This window comes from Strix aluco, chromosome 3 (genome assembly GCF_031877795.1).
Source record: "Strix aluco isolate bStrAlu1 chromosome 3, bStrAlu1.hap1, whole genome shotgun sequence".
In the NCBI taxonomy this organism is placed as follows: domain Eukaryota; kingdom Metazoa; phylum Chordata; class Aves; order Strigiformes; family Strigidae; genus Strix; species Strix aluco.
In genome coordinates this window covers 59,786,493-59,812,058 of record NC_133933.1, presented here as the reverse complement: position 1 = coordinate 59,812,058, position 25,566 = coordinate 59,786,493, and the positions used below count along the sequence as shown (strand labels likewise).

General features: G+C 44.1%; 1 protein-coding gene across 2 annotated transcripts; it reads left to right on the top strand.

Moving 5' to 3' along the window:
* On the top strand, nucleotides 1-24,227 carry LRP11 (LDL receptor related protein 11). 2 transcript variants are annotated; one of them, XM_074818749.1, is made up of 7 exons: nucleotides 1-554; nucleotides 5,792-5,955; nucleotides 11,847-11,988; nucleotides 14,065-14,190; nucleotides 14,960-15,172; nucleotides 22,409-22,510; nucleotides 22,775-24,227. In XM_074818749.1, the coding sequence occupies exons 1-7, from the start codon at nucleotides 17-19 to the stop codon at nucleotides 22,927-22,929; spliced, it is 1,440 nt and encodes a 479-aa protein (XP_074674850.1). In that variant the 5' UTR covers nucleotides 1-16; the 3' UTR covers nucleotides 22,930-24,227. The 2 variants fall into 2 exon arrangements, with proteins under 2 accessions (XP_074674850.1, XP_074674849.1); XM_074818748.1 differs by having other exon boundaries at nucleotides 5,789-5,955.
* The last annotated feature ends 1,339 nt before the right edge of the window (nucleotides 24,228-25,566 follow it).

Here is a 25,566-nt window from a genome sequence, read left to right as displayed (position 1 = left end):
GCCGCCGCCTGGGGCCATGGCGGCGCTGGTGCTGGTGCTGCTGGCGGCGCTGGGCGGGCGGGCCGTGCTGCCAGGCGGGCAGTGCGCGGCGCCGCTGGCCGACCTGCGCTCGCAGATCTCGGGCGTGGAGTCGCTGCTGGAGGAGTTTCGCCGGCAGCTGCAGCAGGAGGAGCCGGGCCCGCCGGCGGCGGCGGCGGCGGGCGGCGACGGGGAGCGGTGCGGGGGCAGCAGCAGCTTCTCCGCCAGGCCCGACTCTATCATCCGCACCAAGGACTCCATCGCGGCCGGCGCCACCTTCCTGCGGGCCCCCGCCGCCGCGGCGGGCTGGCGGCAGTGCCTGGACGCCTGCTGCGCCGAGCCGCGCTGCACGCTGGCTGTGGTGCAGGGGCCCGGCCGGCCGCGGGGGGCGGCGGCGGCGGCGGAGCTGGGCTGCTACCTCTTCAACTGCACGCACCGCGGCCGCCCCGTCTGCCGCTTCGCTCCGCACCGCGGCTACAGCACCTACAGCCGCCGGCCCGCCGGCCTCGCCCCGCCGCCGCCCGCCGCGCCGCCGGGTAAGGGGCGGCGGGGCGCGGGGCCCGGCCCAAGATGGCTTCGCGCGGGGAGGAGGGCGGCGTCGGCCGGGGCCGCGCCGGGCCGGGCCCGGGGAGCGGCAGCCCCGCGGCGGGAGGGAAATGGCGGCGGGCGGCCCCCGTCGCGGGGGCAGGCAGGGCCGGCGGCCGGGCCCGCTCGAAGCGGGGCCGCCGCCATTTGCCGCTCCGCGCCGTGGGGCCGCTGGCGAGGAGGGGGACTGGCGGTCCGTACGGTCTCCCCGGTGCAGGGAACGGGCGCCCGGGGCCTCGCCCGCAGGAGTGGGGACTGGGAGTGCCGGGCGGCGCCGCGCCTGTCGGCGGGGGCCCCCCTGGGGCGGGAGAGGCGGCCCAGCCGCGCCGGAGGGTGCGGGGGCTGCGCGGGGTGGGCGGGTTTGGAAAAGCCCGGCCCTGGCCCCTCTGCCTGTGCAGGGCCCTTGGGAGCGGCCGTGGCAGCGGGCCGGTCGTTGGGGGCCGGCCAGTGGGATGGGCCCGCTCACGGGCACCGCACCCCCGGGGGTCCTGGTGGGTCCCGGCTGCACAGATGAGGTTCCCCAGGGGAGCTGCGGGTGCTGGGCACCCCGGGGAGTGTGAACCTGGCTACGCCAGGGCCTGGTGCTGGAGCTTGAGAGCAAGTGCATGCCCAGCTTCTTGGGGGTGATGTCCAAAAGTTACCACCTAAGCGGGCTTCTCGTTCACTTAATTCAGAAGTTTTCTTGCTTAAGAACTTGAGAGCTAGACTGAAGAAGATGGGGATATCTCACCAGTTGTCCAGAGGCAGCATGGAGGCTCTATAACTGCCTCTGGAGTCTGGTCCACATCAAAAGCAGCAGTTTGTTCAACCCTGAAGAGTATTTAAGAACAACATAATCCAGAGCAAGCAGCTGTAGATGAAAACAAATCTGGATTTCAAAATTTGGAGTCTGTTTCCTAGCATCTGCTCCAAAGAACTTACTCGCCCTCCCCCACCTCCTGTTGTTAAACAGCTGCATCTTAATTCATTTTGTCTTAATTTCATTACCTTCTGTTTACAATACTTTCCTACACGTCCTCTTCTTCATCTTCTTCAGCGATGTATCTCGACTGAAGTAAATCAGTCTCTGCATGCAAAATGAAGGGGTGGTGTGAATGAAAACTATGTGTCCAGATGGCACCTGCAGTTACTGCCCCCTTGGCAGGGGAGATCTCAGGCTGGAGGTCCGTCCAGTCCTGCTTGTCTTAAGAGAATGTCAGCGGGAATCCCCTGGAAATAAGAGAGAGTGGGAGCTCAATTTTTAGAGGAGTTACAATGCCTAAGTATTTTTTACAAAGTGCATGGGCAGGTAAACTAGAGTGCTATAGGGAGGAACTTATGGCAGTAAAGATGAGGCAAGCTTAAGGCACCAGAAGAACCCAAGGTACCGTTGTGACTTTTCAGCAGGGAAAGTATTAGTTCCACAGTATTATTTATGTAGCAACTTTTGGGTAATTGTGTTTTATAACTCTGTACGCACTTGCAAGATAGAAGGCTTAAGACTAGATTTTACATCCAAGTCACGGAGAATTGGGCTTCTTTGAAAACCTTTGAAAATCTCTTCAAATGTCCTTCATTTTGAACTTCCTTAATTCCATTAAAACCTGGCGCTAATGTAGAGTGCAGGTATGGCATGATATAAATAATACTGTCGTGCAAATGATACTCTACCTGTTAGAAATCTTGAATTCCATGAGTTCTTGAATTCTGGAATTCTTGAATGCCTTGCCTTTTTGGCAGCTTTCATGACCATCAGCACTGGGCTTGCAAGGCAATTTCAATTCCTAATCTGCAAATTGCTCTGTGTCCTGTTGGGTTTATTTAAAAGTCTGCCTTGTGGGTGATGGTGGTATCGGAAACGGGGGATTATGACTTCTTAATGCAATTACGCTGGAGCTTAAGCAGAGCCACAAAGGAGAATGAACTTTTATTTAAACATCTGTCAGCCATGACATAGACCAGGAGAGAGAAAATTAAGATTTATTTTGCTGTCTGATGTTATGTTGCCACTGCATTCTTGAATTACACTGAAAAATTAATCTGGACAACAGTGTATCATCACAGGACGATGAAGGCATGTCTCTTTTCCCTTATGTCATCCCATGATTGAATTTAGGAAGTTTAGGAAAGAGCTTTGCATTTCTAGATTCTTTCACAAGGGGATCAATTTTACCTGTTTTGGGGTTTTTTTTCAGGAGTACTCTGGTGTTAAGTCTTCTACTGTTTTCTTTTTGATAATTCCAAACCAACATTTATCCATAAACGCAGTGTCCTCATAATTCCAAAATATTTCTGAGCATTAGTATACAGTGATCTCTATAAGGTGTTGTGGTTTCATTTATGTTAAGGATCTTCAGTAAACCAAAACCAATTGCTTAGTTAATTCTGGAAGCAATTAATGACAGATATGTATTTCTCAGATCATGTGTATCTCTGTGTAGTTCCAGAACAGTCAGTGGTGGGATAATTTTTGAGACTGAACTTTTCAGTGTAAATTCAAGTCCTTCACTTTACACCCAGTTTGTGCTGGTTTGGCTGTAGATTTACTTTGCACTTCCACACAGTTTGTGCTGTGTGAACAGTGAAACCCCATATCCCTATACTGAAAGAAGAGGTAATTGTTTTTTTCTTTGCTAGGCAAATTTTTAAATTTTTCATGTAGAAAGAAAGAGGACTTGAGTGCGTCACCAGAAATGTCTGACTTCCCTTCTGTGCTACTCACTAGTGGTGAGCAATGGGAAGATTCAGCATTAAGGTAAACGAATATCAAAACCATTGAGGAATTGGCAGTGAAATAACCTTTTATAACAAAGCCTTCATTCAGACAGCGAGCTCGCAGCTTCATTATTGGCAAGCCAAGTCTGTATAAAGGATGGAGGAAGCAGAATAAATTAAGCCTGCCATGTTCCCCCCCCCCCCCCCCCCCCAAGAAAAAAGGGTTGCTTATAAAGTTGCAGCCCCTTTTGTAGAAAGCAGCCAGCTCCAGCATCTCAAAGTGTTGATCTGGTATATCAGTTTTATATTGCTTATTTATGTTCAACCTAAATAAAAGTTAGAAACAGAAATTAAAAGATGCTTTCTGAGCTTGATTTTTCTGCTAACTTTTGTCTGATAGTCCTTTACTCCTGTGAGCAGTGGTTGTAAGTGGCTCCTGAGTATCCCTCCTTGCTTTTTTATGCTGACTTCTTAGAAGCATGTATTCCCCAGATTTGAAGGTGTTTCACTTACTAAGGATGATGTATTCCATTGCTTAAAACTTTGCTGTGGAAACAAGAGTCTTTACCTCAATACGCTGTCTCCTCCCATGCCAGATGTCTCCTCAGGCCAATTTTTTCTTTACTAGAGCAAAAGATGAGCTGATTTGCCATTGATTTACCTTTCTGAAGATGTTCTGGTGGCTTACAAACAAAGGCATGGTGCCTCCGTCCTTGGGGACCAGAGGCCTAGTGTGGTCACTCACTCATCCTTAGCAAAGAGCTGGCATGAATCTCTGTGACCTGCCCTAACGTGAAGTGGTCCTGCCATTGCAGCTCAGGCTGCTGGAGTATAAAGTTGGTCCAGGAAGAGAATATCCTTATTGCTTAGGGCCCAGGGGAAGTGCCCCTACAGGGCATTGATCAAGTCATTTAAACCAGGCAGGTGACAGGAAACCACTTTCCAAGGTGGAAGTGGAAGAATGAGTTGTGCTGTTTCAGATCCAGGTCAGGCTCTTCTTGACGGTCATCAGTAAAGTAAATAATTGTGTGAAAGCTGTAGGTAACTCATATATACCAAATAAAAGTTGCCCTGGCATCATAATGATGGTGTTTATTAACAATGAGTGGGGCTTTTTGCACCTAAATGTTGCTTTTTAAACCAAGTTGGTTTTGAGAACTGAGTGTATACAAATTAGGCAAAGCTTCCTGTGCCAGCTAGATGAGCAAGAACTGTTTCATACTTTCTATTATTAGACCCTGTTTTCAGTTAGTTCTCTAACTTAAGGCATTTTTCCTAACTTAAGGCATTTGTCTTGAAATTTTCTATGTCCAACCGACTATTGAGAAAAACAAGAAATAAAAAGTTTGCTGTTCAGCCAGTGATAAAAAATTGCCCCACTGCTCTGATGAGCTCTGTGCCTTCAAGCAAGTTTTTGAAACTGAAGAGGAGTACGTGCAAGGGAGAATCCCTACACTGATGGGGAAGCGCCTTTTCTTTCCTTGTGCAGCTCTGCCCATGCTGAGTGAAGTTACAGCCTTGTGTTCAGTAGATGCTTTTCTGAGCTTAATATCCTTTACAGGATATCCTTTGCAGAGGCTGAAGAGCAGAAAGCACCCTGGCACTTCAGGGTGCCAGCAACGTCCCATGCCCAGAGAAGGAACGAAATTTGAGCAGAGAACTGCAGAAAGAGACAATCTTGTGGCTAAAGTTGTCAAATGCTGACTTGTAGAACTAGATTTTATCCCACTCTCTTCCCTGCACCACCTGAAGGTTGCAGAGCAAATGATTCAAACCACTTCTTACAGGTCATGTCAATTAATGTATCGTGGGCTTTGTTAGTCTAACCTGAAAAACTTGCAGTCTGATTGGCAAAAGTACTTAGTACTCACAATTTTAATCAATAAGAATTGTACTTTGAATACAGCAAAATGCTACAAATCCTACATAGTCTGAAAATCAAGCTTTGAATGTCTTAAATTAGGCACTTAAAATCAGTGGTGATTTCTGATGGTTTTTAATCATGTGCACTGCTTCACCAGGATGCCATCTTATGTCAAATAAGTCTTTCACTCCTGTAATGATGCATTATAGAAAGAGACTGAAAGCCTATTAAGTTATGCAGAGTGCTGTAAAAGGTGTGCAGTGACTGCCGTCTGAATATGTAATTCATATTTAAATCCATTTTCCTTAGTTCAGATTAAAAATCTACACTGATGCTAATAATCCTATTTGTTGTATTAGTGAAACATCCATGTACATAGAGAGGTTTTTTATACCACGTGCTTCTAATGTAGCAGTTATTTCCTGAAGACATCATTGAATATGGAACAGTTAACTAAAATTTAAGTAGATACTACCTTGCTTAACAAAATGTGCACTAATGAACATGTCCTGTCTTTCAGGAAGTTGCACAGTGGCAAATCAATACCTTAATCAAGAAAAAATGTTTTATATAAATAATCACTCAGTTTCCCCTGATAAATAACTGAGCTTCTCTTTTTTATTGAAGAAGAGGAAGAGTACGACGAGCCTCCACGGTGCAAGGCGGGACAAGATATTGTGCTGCAGTCACCTGTTGACTGGGTGCTTTTGGATGGCCGAGAAAGTTCAGATGACCATGGAATTGTGCAGTACGAGTGGATGCTGCTGCAAGGTGACTCATCGGTTGAAATGAAGGTACACGTGCAGTCTCGCACATGGCCAGTTACTTGCAGATTGTTGTGTTCATACAGTTTTAAATGTAGAGCTAAAAATATTAAATGTATTCAAATGGATATGGCTACCAGGCACCAAAATTAGGATGACTGTACAACTTGAGCATTTATTTCATAGAAATATAGAGCAGCCCAGGTTGGAAGGGACCTCAAAAGGTCATTTGGTCCAACCTTTCATGGGACAAGGAGCCTAGATGAGATTATCTGATCTGTCCAATGACATCTTGAAAACCTCCTGTGATGGGGTCTAATACCGTGTCCCCAGAGAGTTTGTTCCAGTGATTATTTCTAGCAGTTTATACAGTTCATCCCAATCCAGGATGGCATGAGGCAGCCAGCAGCAAACAAGTAGATGCTAATACTTGACTGTATTTCAGCTCTGCTCTCTTTTGCCATTGTTTGTGCTCACTGCACTTGTTTTTCAGCTTCTGTGATCCAGGTTAGAGACACCTCAGTCACTCAGTTAGTAAAAATAATAATAAAGTATTTTCACCAACAGTCTTCTGTCGATGCTTATGGAGAAATTGCAAAGCAATGTGTAAAGTAGCCATTATGAGACATCTTGGGATACTATTTTATTATATCCATACAATTTCTGCTGCAGTTGGGTTTCAACTTAAACCATCAAGAGAGGGATTCTCCATCCTACCCTTCTTTGTCAATGCTCTAGGAGCAAGCAGAAGAGGAAAGGAAAAATGCCTCAAACCCGTAGAGTCTACTCACATTCTGTTCACAACCCATGATATTCAGGGCATGCTGGGAACTCCTTCTACAGCAGGAGGGACATGTAAAGGGGACAGGGTGTGGACCATAGACTCTTTCTGTTGCTGAGATGCTGCCAATGGATAGGAAGAGCTTAAGCAGGACAGGATCGGCAATAGAAACAGTCCAAAACCCAAGAGGCCATGCGTGACAGTGCCACCATAAGCAGTACCTGACAGTTGCTGCTTATGTCTGTCCAGCTCAGTCATATCAAAGACAAAATACCAATATCAGCAAAGTTACTCGAGATGTGTAATGATGGAACAAACCAGAGTTTTGCCTAACACCAAAAAGCTAGTTAAATGCATTGAAACCCAAAATTGACGTTCATGGGAAAATCCAACAGAGCCATTGGTTATTCCTTAGTCTCCTGGAGGGCAGTGTAGGTAATGTGTAGGTAACTGAAGATCACCATGTCACAGTTAGGAAACATGCTGCTGGGTGAACCCAAGGAAGACAAATGGATTTCTCTGGTGAATAGTTACTGAAATTTATGCACCAGTAACTTTATAAACATGCTCCTTGCAGAAAACACAGGAGGGCTATTCAAAAGTATTAGTTAAGCCAGTGCTGCTTGCTTTTGAAGGTTCTACCTTCTACTGCAAGATCCACAACTTTGCAAGGGTGACTACAGTCAGCCAGTTCTGAATGTCTTGAGGCTATATTGCAATTTGAAAGTGTTATGTCAAAGACCGCTGTGAGTTTATCTTCATTTATTATTTTATTGGCTTGAAAATTAAAAGGTCAGAAGGGTTTGATAGGGAATGTGAACAGCATACTACACAGAAAAGATTTGAACAAAGCTTTAAGAATAGTTGCTAGGTATCATCTAGATAAAATGAACATTTTATTATCAAGAGTTGTTAATCTGACCCTTTGCAGCATTATTTTCTTTAAACAGTTGTTAAATACTCTTTAAATTAATCTGTGATGTAGTAATATATCTAGAGTAAGACAAAAATTAGAATTATAAAATGTAAAGTTCATGTTTTTACTTTTACTCAAAGTCACTCCATAAAATAGGGACAAGTCTTATATCCATTTAAACTTGCAAAATTCACAGTAATCTTGGTGCTTTCTTTATATTTGATAATGGAAGACAAATTTGACATGCATTCATGCTTAAATACTTTTCCATTGTGTTCAAATGAGCAGGGATTTCTCCTACAGATATGTACCCTGATGATTATCCATGATAATTTAATTTTTAGAGTTGAATTAATAATTGTGATTTTTTTTTTCCATACAATCTTCAGTTGCTGTCTTTTGCTGTCCTGAAGTTACTGGATTTCATGTCATTTTCTTAGAAAATGATATACGAATCCAAGGGAAACAAGGGAGAACGGGACTATGTTTAAACAAGATAAAAGGCAGCTGTTGCATTGCACTTATGTACCAAAGAATAAATAGAAGGCAGAGGAGGGGGAAGGACAGCTATAAAAAGATCTTATCGTATTGTTGAAGGAAGCCAGTGGAAAATTTTTTTTCTATTGTGACTGATTATTGCTTCTTAGGTAATTTGCTTCTCAGATTGCTACCCACACGCTGTAGCTGCACGGCTCCATGACACTTAGGTGCAATTATGGGTGGCTTATTTTAAAATGCTGATTATCTGGAAATTTACTGTCTAGTTTGAGCCAAAGCTTTTAAGTAAGCAGGTACAGTCAAGCGTTCTTCGGGCAAGACGGAGATAAAAAGGAAAGCACAGAGATCTCTAGGGGAGTGGTGGCATGTTTGGAAGTCAGTGTCATTTCTCTGGCTCCGCACTGAGAAGAGAGTTGGACTCCATGGCTCATGAGTTTTAAATACCATATTTGCTCTCCCAGCAGTCATAGTGAACAGCAGCAGGTGTTTTTTAGAGCATATTTTTTTCTGTAATACACTAAAGAATAAAATTCTAAGGGGTCATATACTCCATCAGGAGGTAATCAACAGCATGATCAGACAACTGACTGTGTTTGTGTAACTAGAAAGGGAAAGAAATTTCAGTTAGGAAGTTCAGTTACCAGATTTATCAATACACCCTGCTATAAAGCTAGGTCTAGGACTCTGTTATCATATTTGTTGAAAATTCCTGTTCTCTTTTAGACATAAAAAGCAAGTTTAAATAAGCAAACTAAAGACTTTTATTGAATGTTGGTTTTAATATTAATTGCAGAGGATTTTAATGTACCTTTATAAAAATAGACCTGTGTGCTTCATTTGTAAAAATGTGCTACATGTCCAGTAAACCTGCAGCACTTTTTTGTAGTTACTGAAGTATATGTGTTACTGAATTCTTAGACAGCTGGAGCTATTTGTGACTACTAATTGTCACAAGGTTAAAGAAAGTTCAACATTTACAAATACCACACTCATTTTATACAAACTTACTTCTAAATGACCATTGTACTAGTAATAGCAGTTTGGTACCAGTTTTAAATTATCACAGAATCACAGAATCAACTATGTTGGAAAGGACCTTGAAGATCATCTAGTCCAACCATTAACCTAACACTGCCAGTTCCCATCTACACCATATCTCTCAGTGCTATATCGACCCGACTTTTAAACACCTCCAGGGATGGGGACTCCACCACCTCCCTGGGCAGACCATTCCACTGCCTAATAGCCCGTTCTGTAAAGAAATACTTCCTGACATCTAGTCTAAACCTTCCCTGGCGCAACTTGAGGCCATTCCCTCTTGTCCTATCGCTTGTTACTTGGTTAAAGAGACTCATCCCCAGCTCTCTGCAACCTCCTTTCAGACAGCTGTAGAGGGCGATGAAGTCTCCCCTCAGCCTCCTCCTCTCCAGACTAAACAACCCCAGTTCCCTCAGCCACTCCTCGTACGACATGTGCTCCAGACCCTTCACCAGCTTCGTTGCCCTTCTCTGGACACGCTCAAGTAATTCAATGTCCTTTTTGTAGTGAGGGGCCCAAAACTGAACACAGTAATTGAGGTGCAGCCTCACCAGTGCCAAGTACAGGGGTAAGATCACTTCCCTGTCCCTGCTGGTCACACTATTTCTGATACAAGCCAGGATGCCATTGGCCTTCTTGGCCACCTGGGCACACTGCTGGCTCATGTTCAGCTGGCTGTCAATCAACACCCCCAGGTCCCTCTCTGACTGGCAGCTCTCCAGCCACTCCTCCCCAAGCCTGTAGCGCTGCTGGGGGTTGTTGTGGCCCAAGTGCAGCACCCGGCATTTGGCCTTATTGAAACTCCTACAGCTGGCCTTAGCCCATCGCTCCAGCCTGTCCAGGTCTCTCTGCAGAGCCTCCCTACCCTCGAGCAGATCAACACTCCCACCCAACTTGGTGTCATCTGCAAACTTACTGAGGGTGCACTCGATCCCCTCGTCTAGATCATCAATAAAGATGTTAAACAGGAGTGGCCCCAAAACCGAGCCCTGGGGGACACCACTCGTGACTGGCCACCAACTGGATTTAACTCCATTCACCACAACTCTTTGGGCCCGGCCATCCAGCCAGTTTTTTACCCAGCAAAGCCTGTGCCCATCCAAGCCACGAGCAGCCAGTTTCACCGGGAGAATGCTGTGGGAAACGGTGTCAAAGGCCTTGCTAAAGTCAAGGTAGACAACATCCACAGCCTTTCCCTCATCCAATAAGCAGGTCACTCTGTCGTAGAAGGAGATCAGGTTTGTCAAGCAGGACCTGCCTTTCATAAACCCATGCTGACTGAGCCTGATCCCCTGGTTGTCCTGCATGTGTTGTATGATGGTACTCAGGATGAGCTGCTCCATCAGCTTCCCGGGTACCGAAGTCAAGCTGACAGGCCTGTAATTTCCTGGATCATCCTTCCGACCCTTCTTATAGATGGGTGTCACATTGGCCAATTTCCAATCTGTCGGGACCTCCCCAGTCAGCCAGGACTGCTGGTAAATGATGGAAAGTGGCTTGGCGAGCACCCCAGCCAGCTCCTACAGCACCCTCGGGTGTATCCCATCCGGTCCCATAGACTTGTCTGTGTCTATGTGATGTAGCAGGTCACTGACTCTCTCCTGGATTGCGGGGGGGTCGTTCTCCCAGTCTCTGTCCTCTGGCTGAGGGGACTGGATTCCCTCAATACAACTAGTCTTGTTATTAAAGACTGAGGCAAAGAAGGCACTAAGTACCTCAGCCTTCCCCTCATCACTTGCTACCAAGTTTCCTTCAGCATCTAGCAGGGGATGGAGACTCTCCCTGGTCTTTCTTTTGCTATTGACATACTTACAGAAACATTTCCTGTTATCTTTGATTGCTGAAGCCAGATTAATTTCCAGCTGGGCTTTGGACCTCCTGATTCCCGCCCTGCATAGCCTCACAGCGTCTTTGTAATCATTGTGAGTGGCTAGCCCCTTCCTCCAAAGGCTGTAAACTCTCCTTTTCTCCTTGAGTTGCAGCCAAAGCTCCCTGTTCAGCCATAAAATAAAATAAATATTAATTTCCTAATGATATAATCCAATTTAAGTTGTTTCTGTATTTGTATCACATGACTTTCTGAAACCTAATGTTTAGGTCACTCACTATAGATGAACTTATTTCTGGTTCAGAGCAAGGCATGGAAGTTCAGCGTGGGGCATGGAAAAATTCAGCCAGCAATTTGTAAAACTTGTAAGTGACTACAACAAATGTCATACCAGATGGAGGTGGACAGTCTTATTAATAAAGCAGTGCTATCAATTACCTTATCATAAAACAATATGTAGCGAAAGTAACTTATGTGGATACATGTATATTGTCTACAGACTAACTTGGTAGAGACCAAAATAATATTTTACTGCCTACCCTCTAAAGTTACATTTCTAATTACTGAAAAATAGAGTTAAATGTATGTTTCCATTTATTCTCCAGTGCTAAGATCCACAGCTCCAGGTAACTGTACCATGAAAAACAGTATATAAATGTTAAGTGTGTTTATTTTTAAAATGGATGCCAAAAAAAGATCAAAATGTTACATGTTGATACACATGCTTGAGCGGACTGGCTAGACTTAAGTATTTAATCTGCATGAAAAGCACTGTACAGAAATGAGCTCCCTATTCCTAGAAGTTTATGGATGGATCCTTTGTTCCAATATGGGTTTTTTCGCTGTGTTTCTTTAATCAGGTACCACAACCAGGAACACTGAAACTGTCTCACGTTCAGGAAGGCGGGTATGTTTTCCAGCTAACTGTGACAGACACTGCAGGTCAGCGGAGCTCTGACAATGTCTCTGTGACCGTTCTGCCCATGGTTCATTCTGCAGTAGGTGAGAAAAATGACCGGAGCTGTTGCCTGTGTGACACCCAGGGTACAGAATTCAGAGCAAGGGAGGCAGAAGCTGTATTCTCCATTTCCAGTGTTTTATTTTGTCCTGATTCATTACATAATGACATCTTCTTCAGATTTGAATTGCTGTTTCAAAGTGAGGAAGCAAGGAAGCATTACTTGTTTGTTAGAGCAATAATACTTTCAAGCATTTAAATGTTTATCCTTGTATTGATAATAAGCATGCAGGGTTGGAAAATTAAATACTGCCATATGTATCAGGCACATCATAACAGTTCATTGTATAGTCAGATGGTGCGTTCAACATGCCAGGGCTGGCGCTATAGGGAAGACCCAGTTAAAATCAGTTAGTAGTATGTGTGAGGCACACACTAATAATAATAATACTGACTTAAATCTATAGTCTAAAAGATGGGATGACTTCTTGTTTACATGCATTTAAGCTTTTCTGTCTAATGGTTGTTATCAAAGCCTTATGTTACTGGGCAAACTGGAACTGCAACTGACCCATCATTTTTAACCTCTGAGCTCAGGAAAGGTGTAAAAAGCATAAAAGGTGGAAAGGAAGTTACATTTTGGTGGCTGTCATTTCTGCGCTCTAATGTAATAACTTCTAATTACATTGTAAGTAGCAAGTTGCTAATACAGATCTGCTGCTCTGGCACAAAGTAAAAGTTAAATGGCATCGTCACTACGTTCGGCTGAATCAGTGAAAACTTTGCTCTGCACCATGCAATATGTCTACATGAGAGGGTAGTCCCCGTGGCAATAAATTGGTATTACAAAACCCCAGTTATGAGTCTGCTTAATAATGCCTGTATTCCAGTAATGGATGAGAGAGTTGTATTCATTAATGTTTAACTCAGTTAAAGCAGCCAGAGAGGTTTGCTGGTTTATTTATTTGCTGCTGTGGGTATTTGTGGTATCTTTTGGATGGAGCACATGGATGATTTGATGCCTTTTTTCTTTTTCTAATTCCCCAAGTATGTTTGTAATTAACGTGCTACTGCTATAGTTAAACCAATCCAGTGCCTTAATACATGCAAGACCTGTGATATTATTAGTGCTGAACTTCAGGAGATGCATTTTCTAGGTATGATTTTAGGGGTTTTAAACAGGCGCCTGCGTTCCTGCCATACTTCCCTTAGCATTGCACAGCTTTGTGGTACACAGCAGGATAACAACCAAAGGCTGTGACTTCCTTACGCAAATTGATTTGCTGTTACAACATTAACCAAACACTGAATTTGATAGTGCTTTACAAAGCAATGAACTACACCACTGTTGGAAAGACAAAAGCACGGATGTGAACACTTGTTAATTACAAGGTCAGAATGGGATTCAGGAAAGCTTTGAGTATGCAAAAAGAAATGTCCAGGGACACTCTCCATTTCCAGGATTATCTAAATATTAAAGCAGGCAGCAATCAGTTCTTTCTCATGAAGGTCACTCGTGAGACCTTGTGCATAGTCCTGTTCTGGCATGTGCTGTATAGGAGTCAGCGAATTTTTGATGTAAATAAATGACGAGCATTCTTTTAGTATTTTAATTAGGTTGTAGAAAGCATGCCATAAAAGATCTATATGTGTGCATGTAAAATAATGTCAGAAATACAGAATGGGTATGTAGTAGGAATTTTGTGTTGGAGAGATGCAGTTACAGCCATAGAGATTTCATTTATTTATTTTCAGGACTGTCTGGGTCTTTTAAGCCTGGGAAGATCTCCTTTCAGCTTAGGCCAGCAGAGTTTGAAGTGCTGTAGGGGTGTTGCACAAGGTGTAAGATGCAACAGCCTCCAGACTGAGTATTCCTATAGTAAAGAGATTGCCAGAATAGTGATGAGGGTGCCAGGAACAGCTATTAGCTATATTAGCTTTTGTGTCAATATAGCATCATATAGCTGGGCCTGGCCTTTCTTCACCTTTCTGCCATGTTTGTGGTCTTTCTTGACACAGCATAGTTTTGCTTTTTCCTTGGTGCTGCAGATTTTAGTCATTGACTCAGTATTTACTGCTTGGATTTCTCTTTTGGTAATTTGGGAATTGTTTTTCAACAGCCTGTGTTGGGGTTTGCTCTCGCTACCAATTTATCTGCGATGATGGCTGCTGCATTGACATCACGTTTGCTTGTGATGGTGTGAGACAGTGCCCCGATGGATCGGATGAAACTTTCTGCCAGAACTGTAAGTGCACCGGGCCACAGTGTAGATTGGTCATTCAGGGTGCAGCTGCTCTCACAAAGGGGAACGATGCCCTTTCTGTGGCCTCTCTCCCTGTGAGCAAGCAGCTTGCTCCTGCCATAGAGCCTTTCATTGGAAATGGCACGTGGGAAGGTTTAATGCCTGCATACAGCAGATACTCAGAAGTTAACTCCCTTTTCTTCAAAGCATATCAAAGCTGTCAGAGGTCCCCAAATGGCAGATCTGTGTTAAGAGTTCTCAACATTTGAAAGACCAGTTCTTTACTTGCATGATGATTCTAGAAACAAGGAACCTGGTCTTGATCTGAAAGGGTGTCTCAGAGGTATGCTTCCAAGTGCAGTTACACACCTTGCAAGAATCTGAAACACTGAAAATGTGAGCACGTAGGGGAACCAGCTGACTCACCATCAGTATGTTCACTTTCGTTAGTCATCCTCAATATGTGCCCATGCTCAGCTAAGTGAACAGAAATTACCAGAGGGTGAATTGGCACAATGGCTAACCACTCTTTCACTGATATTTCAGATGCTGGATTTCACTGTAAAGCTCGAGTATACTCTTGCGTAACAGCTGACAGCGGGAAATTGGTAACTTGCTATGCTATGTATCTGGAACTCACATTTCATCATATGTCTGAACCTGAGGAAGTTGTTTAGCCTGCCTCAAGGCCCATATCAGAGGGTCTTCCATCACACCACTCCCATTCCCTTCAATTCTGTACAAAAATTGATTTTTGTTTCTGTTAACACAGTCAGCCCAGGTCGGAAGACAGTGACACATGCAGCTCTTGGCACTACCCAGCAAAGGACTGTAGGATTGACTGAAAACACAGATGAAGACATCTCTGCAGAAAACACCCTGAAAGCCACGGCCAGAAATCAACCGCTTCTCTCAGTGGATGCAGACATGTCTAACCAATCGCTTTCTCAGGGACCAAAGAAACAAATCAGTGGATTTGTGCCAGGTAAGAATTGAAATGAATTGATTTCAATAAATCATTCTCTTTAAAGGAAGAAAATGTCTTGCACCTTAAATTTATTTAAATTGTCTTTCGGTGCCTGGCTAAGAGTGAAAATCTACAAATGTAAAAATTACAAAAGAAACATGTAATAATTAAGTTACAAGTAGGTATTGCTTTATAATTGTCAAGTCTGGTTCTTACTGGGCACAAAAAGAAAGTTAAAATGTGGAAATGCTAGGAAAAGAATGCAGTCTAAGGAACAAAACATGCAGTGAGCTAAATACAAATTCTGTCACAGGTTCAGTTGTGTAAGCTGATGTACAAGGCTCTTTAAATCTGTAGGGCAGTACCTTCAGGACAACATAACAAAGTACTGTTCAACCTGGGTGAGAGTAATTGCTTTTCTCTTGGTGCTAACTGATGACTTCTTTTTTACCTGAAGTAGTATCTTGATTATTATGGGCACTTTTTTTCTGATGTGTGTCTCCAGGGCAGGAGAAATCTTTCATCACTATAGAGAAGGCTCAGTCTTTTGTAACAATTGGTGTGTCTTTAATGTTCCCGCTGGTGAATTAAAACAATCTGAAATGGCAATTGAACGAAAGCAAAACTGTGTGCAAGAAGCCTAAAATAAGTACGAGGCCTCCCACTTTTATTTCTTTATGGTTTAGACTGATTCTTGCTAAGACGCAGCTATTTATAAACAGCTTTATCTTCTTGTTACAACAGAGCAGTGCTCAGTGCCCTCTGCTGCTGACTCTTGTAAAGGGCACTTCCCTGGTTGGCACTTTGATGTTGCTTCAGATGCTTGTACTTCATCTGTGGAGACCGTAAAGGGAGTGAAAAACATTCTTCAAGTATTTGACTGCCTCGGTGAACGTGTAGGAACTGATAGCAAAATCCTCTCTCAAATGTTTTCCCCTTTTCTGGCAGTGTAGATGACCTCAGTGCTCCTTATTGGAATGGCTTAAAATTCTGAAGTCTGCCCCAAACCCTTCTCGTTTGCATAGTCCTGAGTGCCACCTGATACAGGGCCACCCAAACTAAACATCAAATTGCCAAAGGGCATTGCAGGCTCCGATGGAAAGTCAGCTGCTAAGTAGGTCTCAAAAAACATTGGACTTGTGAATCCAGAAGTAAAACCAGAATTGAGATCACCAACTTTGGCAACCTATAATCAGAGGTTATAATTGGAAGTGCATGTAAAAGCATGGGCACTTTTGCATAGTCATATTCTGTGTTTATCCATTGCACAGTGACTTACTCGCACCATTTTTACTCTCAAGGTAGCCTTTTGCACAATAGAAAATAAAAGAAAAAAATTATTATAAAACTAAAAAAAAGTGATGGAGCTTCAGTGATTAGTGTACTACCAGAAGCTGTTGTAATCTTTTTGATTTTAAACAGGCGAGATTTCTACTGACCATGTCTGGTTTTAATTCCTGTGGTTTTAATATTGCTCTTTTGACAAGGCTCAGTCAGAATTTAATTTCAGTTAAATGATACTTAAGGATTTCCTTGTAGAATAGAGTGACCCAGTCCTTACTGATCCAGGAGCCCAATACTTTTAGCCAGAAAAGCAGCAAACAGCCCAGTGAGTTTTAGAATTGCCTATGGATCAGTTCCAAAGAGAATGCATGTGGTGGGACATGAAGAGGTGCTAGCTACCTGGGTCCAAAGCACAACTGCCAAAATCTGCTCTGAGTTGTTGTCTTCTCATGCAGACAGTTCAACTCGATAGGAGTCACGTGCTTGTACCCTAATGATTCCCAGAGGTCCAGAGAGGCTCAAGCCCTGCCCCACTGGCAAGAACCACAGTCTTTATGGAGTCGAGGAAATAAGCATCTACCTATTCCTAAAAAATCCGTCCAGATCTATTAATTAGATTTTTTTCCATCACTGCCATCTCAAGGAGGTTACAGACCAAATCTAGTAATTAGCTGCTACAAAAATGTGAGACACAGAAGCACTGGAGCAGCTCCATGAAGCCCATCTGGAAAAGTGTTCAGGGGGGCAATTGCCAGATGCATTTTTTAGGAAAGGTAAGCAACACTGAACAGAAATCATACCAGCAGCCTCAAAGGTTCAGCAATTCCACTGGCATAAATCCTGTTCTGGGATGGACTGTCTCCTGAGACAGTGCCGGACCCACTGCTGGTGCCAAGGCAGGACCTGTGCCTCCAAGTCACACTGTAAAGGTCTTTGCTGGACCAAGACAATAATGTGTCTTGTTGGCATACAGTTGACTTTGCAAGCATCCAGGCTCCTGATTATACTATTATAAATAATTTTTTTGAAATAAGCTTTAATGATTTTAATGTCAACATGGTGAAAAGCTGTCTACTTAAGATACATATTAAGGAATATGGCTTTACAGCGGCAGCACAGGCTCCAGCTTTTCACTTGAGAGTGCTCCACTCAGGGCTACATTTGTCTTGTTTCTTAGTTGGCATTTGCAGATTGTCGTGGAAATACAAGTCGGGAAGAAAACGTGATGCTTTTAGATCCAGTGACTGCAAGGCAGAGCAAGAGAAGGAATATTAAGGGTAATTTACCTACAGGAGACGGTATGTGGCACATTCTAGGTGGCTGCTAGACATGATGCTTGATACAGTAGCTTTCAGCTGACTTTTAAAAAACAGACGTTTTTCCCAAGAAGTTGCAGGACTGGGAGTTGCTTTTTCTTTTTTACATTTGTTTTTATTTCAGTGGTGGTTACAGGACCAATAAAGACAGGTCCCTTCTGCTACTTACCTCCCCATAAGCAGCTTTCATCTCTGACAATCCAATAAAGATGTCCAGTAAAGGGACCTTCTTATCAAGGACCATAATATTTATCTATTCTCCATTTTAAAAGGAGCTGGGCTAAGCTGTAATGTTTTGGGCTGTGGGATAGTTCCTCGCAGCAGGAATATGAGCTTTCTGCCTAATACTAGGGGAAATTTGTCCCAGAATCCATTTTCTCCTAATAGTTTCTCCGTTCCAAATTTCCCTTAACCTGCTTTCTTTACTCCAGTAGCCCCTCATGTTTAGCTCTGACTTGATACAAGCTTTTTAAGGATTTACACTTAAGTATGAAAATATGCAAGTCCAACGTGAGGACAGTTTAAAACTTCTACCTGACCCAGCAGGGGATCTCTTCACAGTAAAGAGAAAAAAAAAAAAAAAAAAGGCAAACCAAAACCCAAAAGAATTCATTCATTCATTGTTGACAATGGATGAATCTTGTTCTGCACTCTTGCCTTCCCAGTGGGATTCTTCTACAGCAGGTTGACTCCAGGGGAGCACCAAGTCCAACTTAGAGATAACCTCCTCAGGCACTCAGGGCATGGAGTCTTCTGCAACAGACTCATGGTTTACTTTTGCTCAAGCTGGAAGGCCAAACATTTTCTCCCATAGTTGAGAGCAGATGCCAGAAGAGGTACTTTCCCTTTGCAGACATACCTCCATAGTGAAGTAACCCAGAGTGCATCTCCTCCAAAGGCCAGTGCAGCATTGCTGCATGGCTGCCTCTGAAGTGCTCCAGTGTCCTTCCTAGGGAAGCTCTCAAGCCCAGCTGCATATTCTGGCACTACTGCACTTGTAAATGAATATAGCAAAAATATAGTTGCAGAAAAGCACATTGGAGTGAGCAATGGGCTGGCTTCTAAGCAGCAACAGCCACTCTAGCAAACACAGTCATGCAGGCGGGTTGAATTCACACGCAGCCTGAAGATTTGCACTCCCCAGTATAGCCAACTCAAGTGTATAAATCACCATAACAGCTTTTCATTCCCCTGGCACAGGGTCTCTGCCTCTCCCCAGGCTGCCCACGCCAGCTGTTGTGCAGTACTGTTCAGAGCTGGGATTACCCTGTTTGACTGAGTGCCCAAGCCTTAGTCATGGTTTTGCTGCAGAGGCACTGACAGCAGTAGCCATAACCTAGATCATTAATTTAGTGTAACTGGAAAGGGCTATAAATTGCAATTTCCTAGGCACAGACTAGAAAATTGAAGTGAAAACAAAATGAAACGCACATAACGTGCTTTATGTCAGGCTCCCAAACCTGTTTGGGGAAATCTCTCTTTGTTTTCTAGTTGCTAAGAGACGTTAAGCAGTCTTGACTCTGATAGGCCCTCCAGTCTTGTAAGAACAGCCACAAGTCTTTAACAATGCCTACAAGCTTTATTGAAAGGATTCTGTTATTCTTCTACCCTTCCAAAATTTTCCTGCTAAACTTCTCTCCAGCTATATTTGCCAAATGTCATTACAAGCAGTTGACTTAAATATTCCCTTTACTCAAATGGCAGGAAAACAAATTTATAAAACATCTAGCCTTGTCATACAGGCTGGAGCAGCTCTAAGAAGAGCCAATGCCTTTTAGGTATTTCCAAAATAAAGACAAATACTCATTTAATTTCATTTAGGGAAGACAGAAGCAGAAAACAGCTGCTGGTTTTGGTCTCAATTACATTCAGGTTATTTTGCACAGCTCTGACACCATACAGGTACCTTAAAGCCAGTACAGTTTACGCTTAGGATTTCACAGAATCATGGTTGGAAGGGACCGTAAAGATCATCTAGTCCCAACCCCCCTGCCATGGGCAGGGACACCTTCCACTAGACCAGGTTGCTCAAAGCCCCATTCAGCCTGGCCTTGAACACTGCCAGGGAGGGGGCAGCCACCACTTCTCTGGGAAACCTGTTCCAATGTCTCACCACCCTTACAGTAAAGAATTTATTCCCTATATCTAATCTAAATCTACCCCCTTTCAGTTTAAAACTGTTACCCCTCACCCTACCACTACAGTCCCTGATAAAGAGTCCCTCCCCAGCTTTCCTGTAGGCCCCCTTTAAGTACTGGAAGGCCGCTATAGGGTCTCCCCAGAGCCTTCTCTTCTCCAGGCTGTACAACCCCAACTCTCTCAGCCTGTCCCCATAAGGGAGGTGCTTCAGCCCCCTGATCATCTTTGTGGCCTCCTCTGGACCTGCTCAAGCAGGTCATGTCCTTCTTATGTTGGGGGCCCCAGAGCTGGACACAGTACTGCAGGTGGGGTCTCTTGAGAGCAGAGTAGAGCAGGAGAATCACCTCCCTCAGCATGCTGGTCACACTTCTCTTGATGCAGCCCAGGATGCAGTTGGCTTTCTGGGCCATGGGTGGACATTGCTGGCTCATAGCTTTCCATCCACTAGTACCCCCAAGTCCTTCTCTGCAGGGCTGCTCTCAATCCACTCATCACCCAGCCTGTATTTGTGCATGGGATTGCCCCAACCCATGTGCAGGACCTTGCAGTTGGCCTTCTTGAACTTTATGAGGTTTGCAGGGACCCACCTCTCAAGCCTGTCCAGGTCCCTCTGGAAGGCACATCCCTTCCCTCCAGCGTGTCAACTGCACCACACAGCTTGGTGTCATCGGTGAACTTACTGAGGGTGCACTCAGCCCCACTGTCCATGTCACCAACAAAGATGTTAAACAGCGCTGGTCCCAACACTGACCCCTGAGGAATGTCACTTGCCACTGCTCTCCACTTGGACATTGAGCTGTTGACCGCATCTCTTCAAGTGAGACCATCCAGCCAATTCCTTATCCACCAAGTTGTCCATCCGTTAAATCCAACTCTCCAGTTTAGAGACAAGGATGTTGTGCAGGACAGTGTCTAATGCTTTGCACAAGTCCAGGTAGATGACATCATTCGCTCTTCCCTTATCCTCCAACCCCGTCGTAGAAGCCCACCAAATTTGTCAGGCACAGTTTGCCCCTACTGGAAGCCAAGTTGGCTGTCACCAATCACTTCCTTATTTTCCACGTGTCCTAGCACAGTTTCCAGGAGGATCCGCTCCATGATCTTGCCAGGCACAGAGGTGAGACTGACTGGCCTGTAGTTCCTTAAGTCCCCTTTACATGCCAGAACAACTTAAAGAGCCTGAATGAGAAGGAGGGCTGCAGCTTGTTTCTAAGGCATTTCCTAGCAAGTAAAGTTAGTGTTTATGCACCCCTAGCCACAATGGCAGGTCAGTAAAGCCAGAGCTTGTGAGGCTGTGTTGTGCCTTAGAGTGGGGACATTAGCACTAACCTGATACCAGGTTCGATGAAACAATTTAAGCTGTAATTAATGGTCATGTGTATTCACAGCTGCTGCTGACAGGGATGTGTTGTGCAGTGTTTCAGAGCTGCTGGTGGTGGGTTGGAGTTACACATGGTGCATGTTCCAAGCTGAATGACTTAAACACTTCCTTAACGCCCACCACTATATGTAATTCCAGTTAAAACGTTTCACATTCATGTTTTACAGATCTTGTAGCATAGTATGTTTCCGCTGGCATTGGCACAGTTCTGAGGGCTGCCAGGAAATACATCAGGGCACAAGGAGTCCTTCAATATTTATCAGTAAAAACCAAATATAATTACATTTAAAAACATGAGTCTATTTCTGATTTTTATGAGAGTGTGTTGGTGGATTAAGCTGTCATTCTTGCATGAAGTGTCCCCGTAGCTGTTGGTGTAGGACTTCAGTGGGAGGGCAGGAGGCGGGAGTCCCAGCTGAGTTACTCTTTGTTCCTGTGAAGCAGAACTGCAGCCACCTGCACTCCCAAGATGAACACTTCTTGGCAGAAAACTGTGTTTTCTTTTCTCATGTAGTCACAATGCTCTGCTATATCTTGTGTACTACACAAAGCTGAAGTGACTCCAAGACATCCTCTTTGAAATGTCTTCCCCATGTATTTTTATGTCTTCCAAGTACGTAAGTTCTGCATTTGTATGTGTCAGGTAACAGGCAAAATTAAGGTAATTTGTGTAGCCAACCTATGGGTTTCCCACTTCACAGGTTCAAAGGGTAGAGATCAACATAACTTGAAATGGCCTCATTTCCACCTATATATAACTGTATATAGCTATATATATACATAACTGCATATAATTGTATATGTAACTATACATAGTAATGTTTTAGCTCCCATCATGGAAGTTTGTAAAAGAGAATTTATATCCATCTTTTTTTCAGTGGAAAGTGACCCACTTGGGTTTGGTTGAGATGCATTGTGGCTTGCAATGCTAAATTGAATTTACATTTCAGCTTTAGTTTCACAGAAGTTCAAAAATTCAAGTTATGCAATAGGAGTCAGAAGTTCTTAAACTGTGGGATTTTTTTGTTTTCTATATGTAAGTACTTTCACATTATTTAATACTAGTGTCCTGTGGTTAAGAGTTCCTGAGTCACTGAATTGCAATATTCATTTATCTTGCTTGATTTTGTGCAGATAACAGTTCCTCAGGGAAAAGAACAGATAATAAAAATGAGAATGGCATAATGGTGCCAAAAAGAGATCAGCTTGGAGGTGGTCGTCCAGTCCCAGAAACAGGTAAGACTGACCGTATGAATTCATTTTGAATTATGTTGGTTTTTCAGTCAGGTGCTATAGATCCAGATACTATAGTCAAAAATTGAATAACGTACTTCCATATTCTGAACTGTTCCTAACTTGTATGATCATACAGCATGAGTTGCTCCAAATATTAGCACCTAAGTGATAGACTAGCTGTATTTTGAAAGAAAAATTTCAGGTTTTCTCTACCAATTTCTCACTGTATTAAATAAAGTGTAATTTCTCTTAACCTTGTTGTAGGTGCTGTGTTACCCTTAGCCTTAGGCTTGGCCATCACTGCTTTACTGCTGCTTATGGTTGCTTGCAGACTACGTTTAGTGAGACAGAAGCTTAAAAAAGCTCGACCCATTACATCTGAAGAGTCTGATTACCTCATCAATGGGATGTATCTCTAAAAATTAGATTTAGGCCAGTTGTTTTCTCCCCTTTCTCCTGTGTCCATGAACCTCTGCCTCTATAAAAGGACCAAAACCTTTAGTTAAGTTTCTATTGTAGAAGCCTATGAGACGAGGAACGTGTTCTTCCCCTTTGGTGATAAAATAAAAAAGCAGGTAGATGCCTGGGCTCAGAAAGTAAGAAGCGTTCAGGCTCCAGAGACTAGCTCCAGTTGGCTCTCGTGCAGAAGACACTGCAAAGTGGGGACACCCCAAACTGGCCGCGAGGTGCCCTTGCCCCGCTCCCCTCCCCAGCAGTCGGTGTGCTGGCCGTGGCAGAGCGTGCCACGGGGCCAGGGCACTGCAGCAGCCGAGGCCCAGCAGCCCCAGCCACGTTGGCTGAGGCGTAGAGGGGAGCCTGTGCTGCCCTGCTCCTCTCAGCGCTGCCGCCACTGTGCTCCGCTCTGGGGACCGGGACGCTCCAGACCAACACGTTACTTCACTGTCCAGCAAAGACTGATTTGTGTACTTTCCACTTGATGCACTGGGAGGATTTTCATTAAAAAATTTGTCTTGCTTTGTTAATTAAAAGCAATTGCTCTAAGCACCAGCTTTTGTAATGAAATCTGAGATTTAAGGAACAAAGCATCTTTTTTTCATTTGTAGTTTAAACCTCTGTACAGCTAACAGAGTCATGCTTACTAAATGCTAAAATGAAAAAATACAAGTCCTCAGCGGATGAGTTTGGACTTACCAGTGCTCAACAGCAGTCATGTGTGATCCCAGAGCTATGTCTCTCCTCAGAGCTCAGGGCTTGTTCAGCCTTTTCCGCCCTTAGCTTGACACCCTCCATGGTGCGAGAGAGCAGCACGCAGCGGCTTTTACCTGAGATGTTGGAGAGTAGGATTCCTGTTGGTTATCCCATAGCTTCCTGCAAAGCTTGAAAGCTTCGGTGACCTGCCCTCACCCCAGCAAAATTCTTATAGAATTAGAGCAAGTAATTGATATGTGTGAGTGACCTTCAGATGTGTTAATAGTAAAATGTGTACAGTACATGTTATATATACACACATATATACACACACACACACACACCCCCATGCTGTCTATCTTGTTTGACTGTCCAAGGATATCACATTCATCACAGGTCCCAATAAAAATAGAGGCAAAATGAGGCATGCATCTTTTTGTATGTCGTCTTTTGTACTTCAGTAACTTCGAATCAGCAAGAATATTCCATGGTATACAAATAGTTCTTCAAGTTGCTCGGTCTTGATTACTTTATGTAAAATAGCTCTAATAAACCTATTTTGTTCTTATATTTCTTGAATTGCCTTTATTTTCAGCTACCAGATAAATTTTGTGCTACGAGACTGTAGCATGAGAACAGACAGAAGTACATTCCTCCTTTCTGTGAAACAGCCCTTAAAGAAGCTGGAACGTGTATGGTGGGGGGAGGCTGCTGAGATACCTTGTTTTAGGAAGAACAGGGCATCTACCTCCAGAACCTGTCTCTCAAGCAGTACTGGAGCTGAGCAGGACAGCAGTCACAGAGCTGGCTGTCCCAACTGCACAGGGAATTGATTGCCAGTGCTCCTTGCTCAGAGCCCTCCTGCCACGTTAGGCAAAGTCTGGTTGTTAGTACTTAAGCATCACACTGGGTCCTGGAGACCTTCTGCTGATGCTGCCTATTTCTAACTTGTCATGGCCTCTCTTCCATCCCAGCCTACAGCAGGCATGGCAAATAGTGCAAGACCCAAAAGATGACATTTTAAATACAGCCTTCTAGGAAAGACTCACTGCCCATCTAGTTTTTGGGGTGTTATTTCCCATCACTGAAATTTGTTTGGGGTTTTAATTAAATATCTAATTCTCCTTCACCATCTTACCATAGCAGCAAGAAAAGTAGTCTTTTCTCACTGTGCCCATAGTGCTCCCGTTACTGAAACCCATTAACTGGCACGCAGCCAGCAAAACAAAAGGTTTGGTTTTGTTCTTCTGGGCAGGACAACAGTGAGATCCCACATGGAGCACAAGCCAGCCAGTACAGCCATGGAGCGAGAAGCTGCTGAGCTTTCCAGTTGCTTTACCCGACAGCAGGCTTTGTTGCTGTGCTGCTGTGAGTGGAATCAACCTTCATGGATTTCACATACGACAGCCAAGAATAAACACCTCCAAGCAGAGCTGGAGCGAGAGCAGCAGACAGCAAGCGTAGCCCAGGAGTCTAGCTATCGCTATGTTATAGTTGCCACAGTCTTCCCAGGGACTCTTTCTAGGAGGGGAGATGGTGACAGTTGCTGCTGTGCAGACCACCAGCCTGAGGCATGTTACTTCTCAGGTAATCGCAAACTCCACAACTGGACTGAAATTAAAAAAAGTTTGTACCCTACCAGAAAGCCTGGGTGTTGTCAGCAAGATGAAGAGCAAGACAAAGTTAGCAAAATAACAGATTGGCTTGTCAGCTCCTGCAATTAATACACACTGGTCTCGATAACATGTTTTAATTGAATAACTTCCATGCTGTTTGACTTTTAAATAAGTGATCCTGAACTACTGCGTCAGAGCATATCTGAGCACTAGCAGAAGTTGTGGCCAGACACCCTTGCCAACATGCTGGAGGTGCTGTCCCCTTCTCCCCAGGCTGCTCCCAGCCGTTGC

Coding starts and splice junctions, on each gene's coding strand:
- LRP11 (XM_074818748.1), top strand. CDS start 17: ATGGCGGCGCTGGTGCTGGTGCTGCTGGCGGCGCTGGGCGGGCGGGCC. Junction 555..5,788: donor GCCGCCCGCCGCGCCGCCGG/GTAAGGGGCGGC, acceptor TTTTTATTGAAG/AAGAGGAAGAGTACGACGAG. Junction 14,191..14,959: donor TGAAACTTTCTGCCAGAACT/GTAAGTGCACCG, acceptor CTGTTAACACAG/TCAGCCCAGGTCGGAAGACA.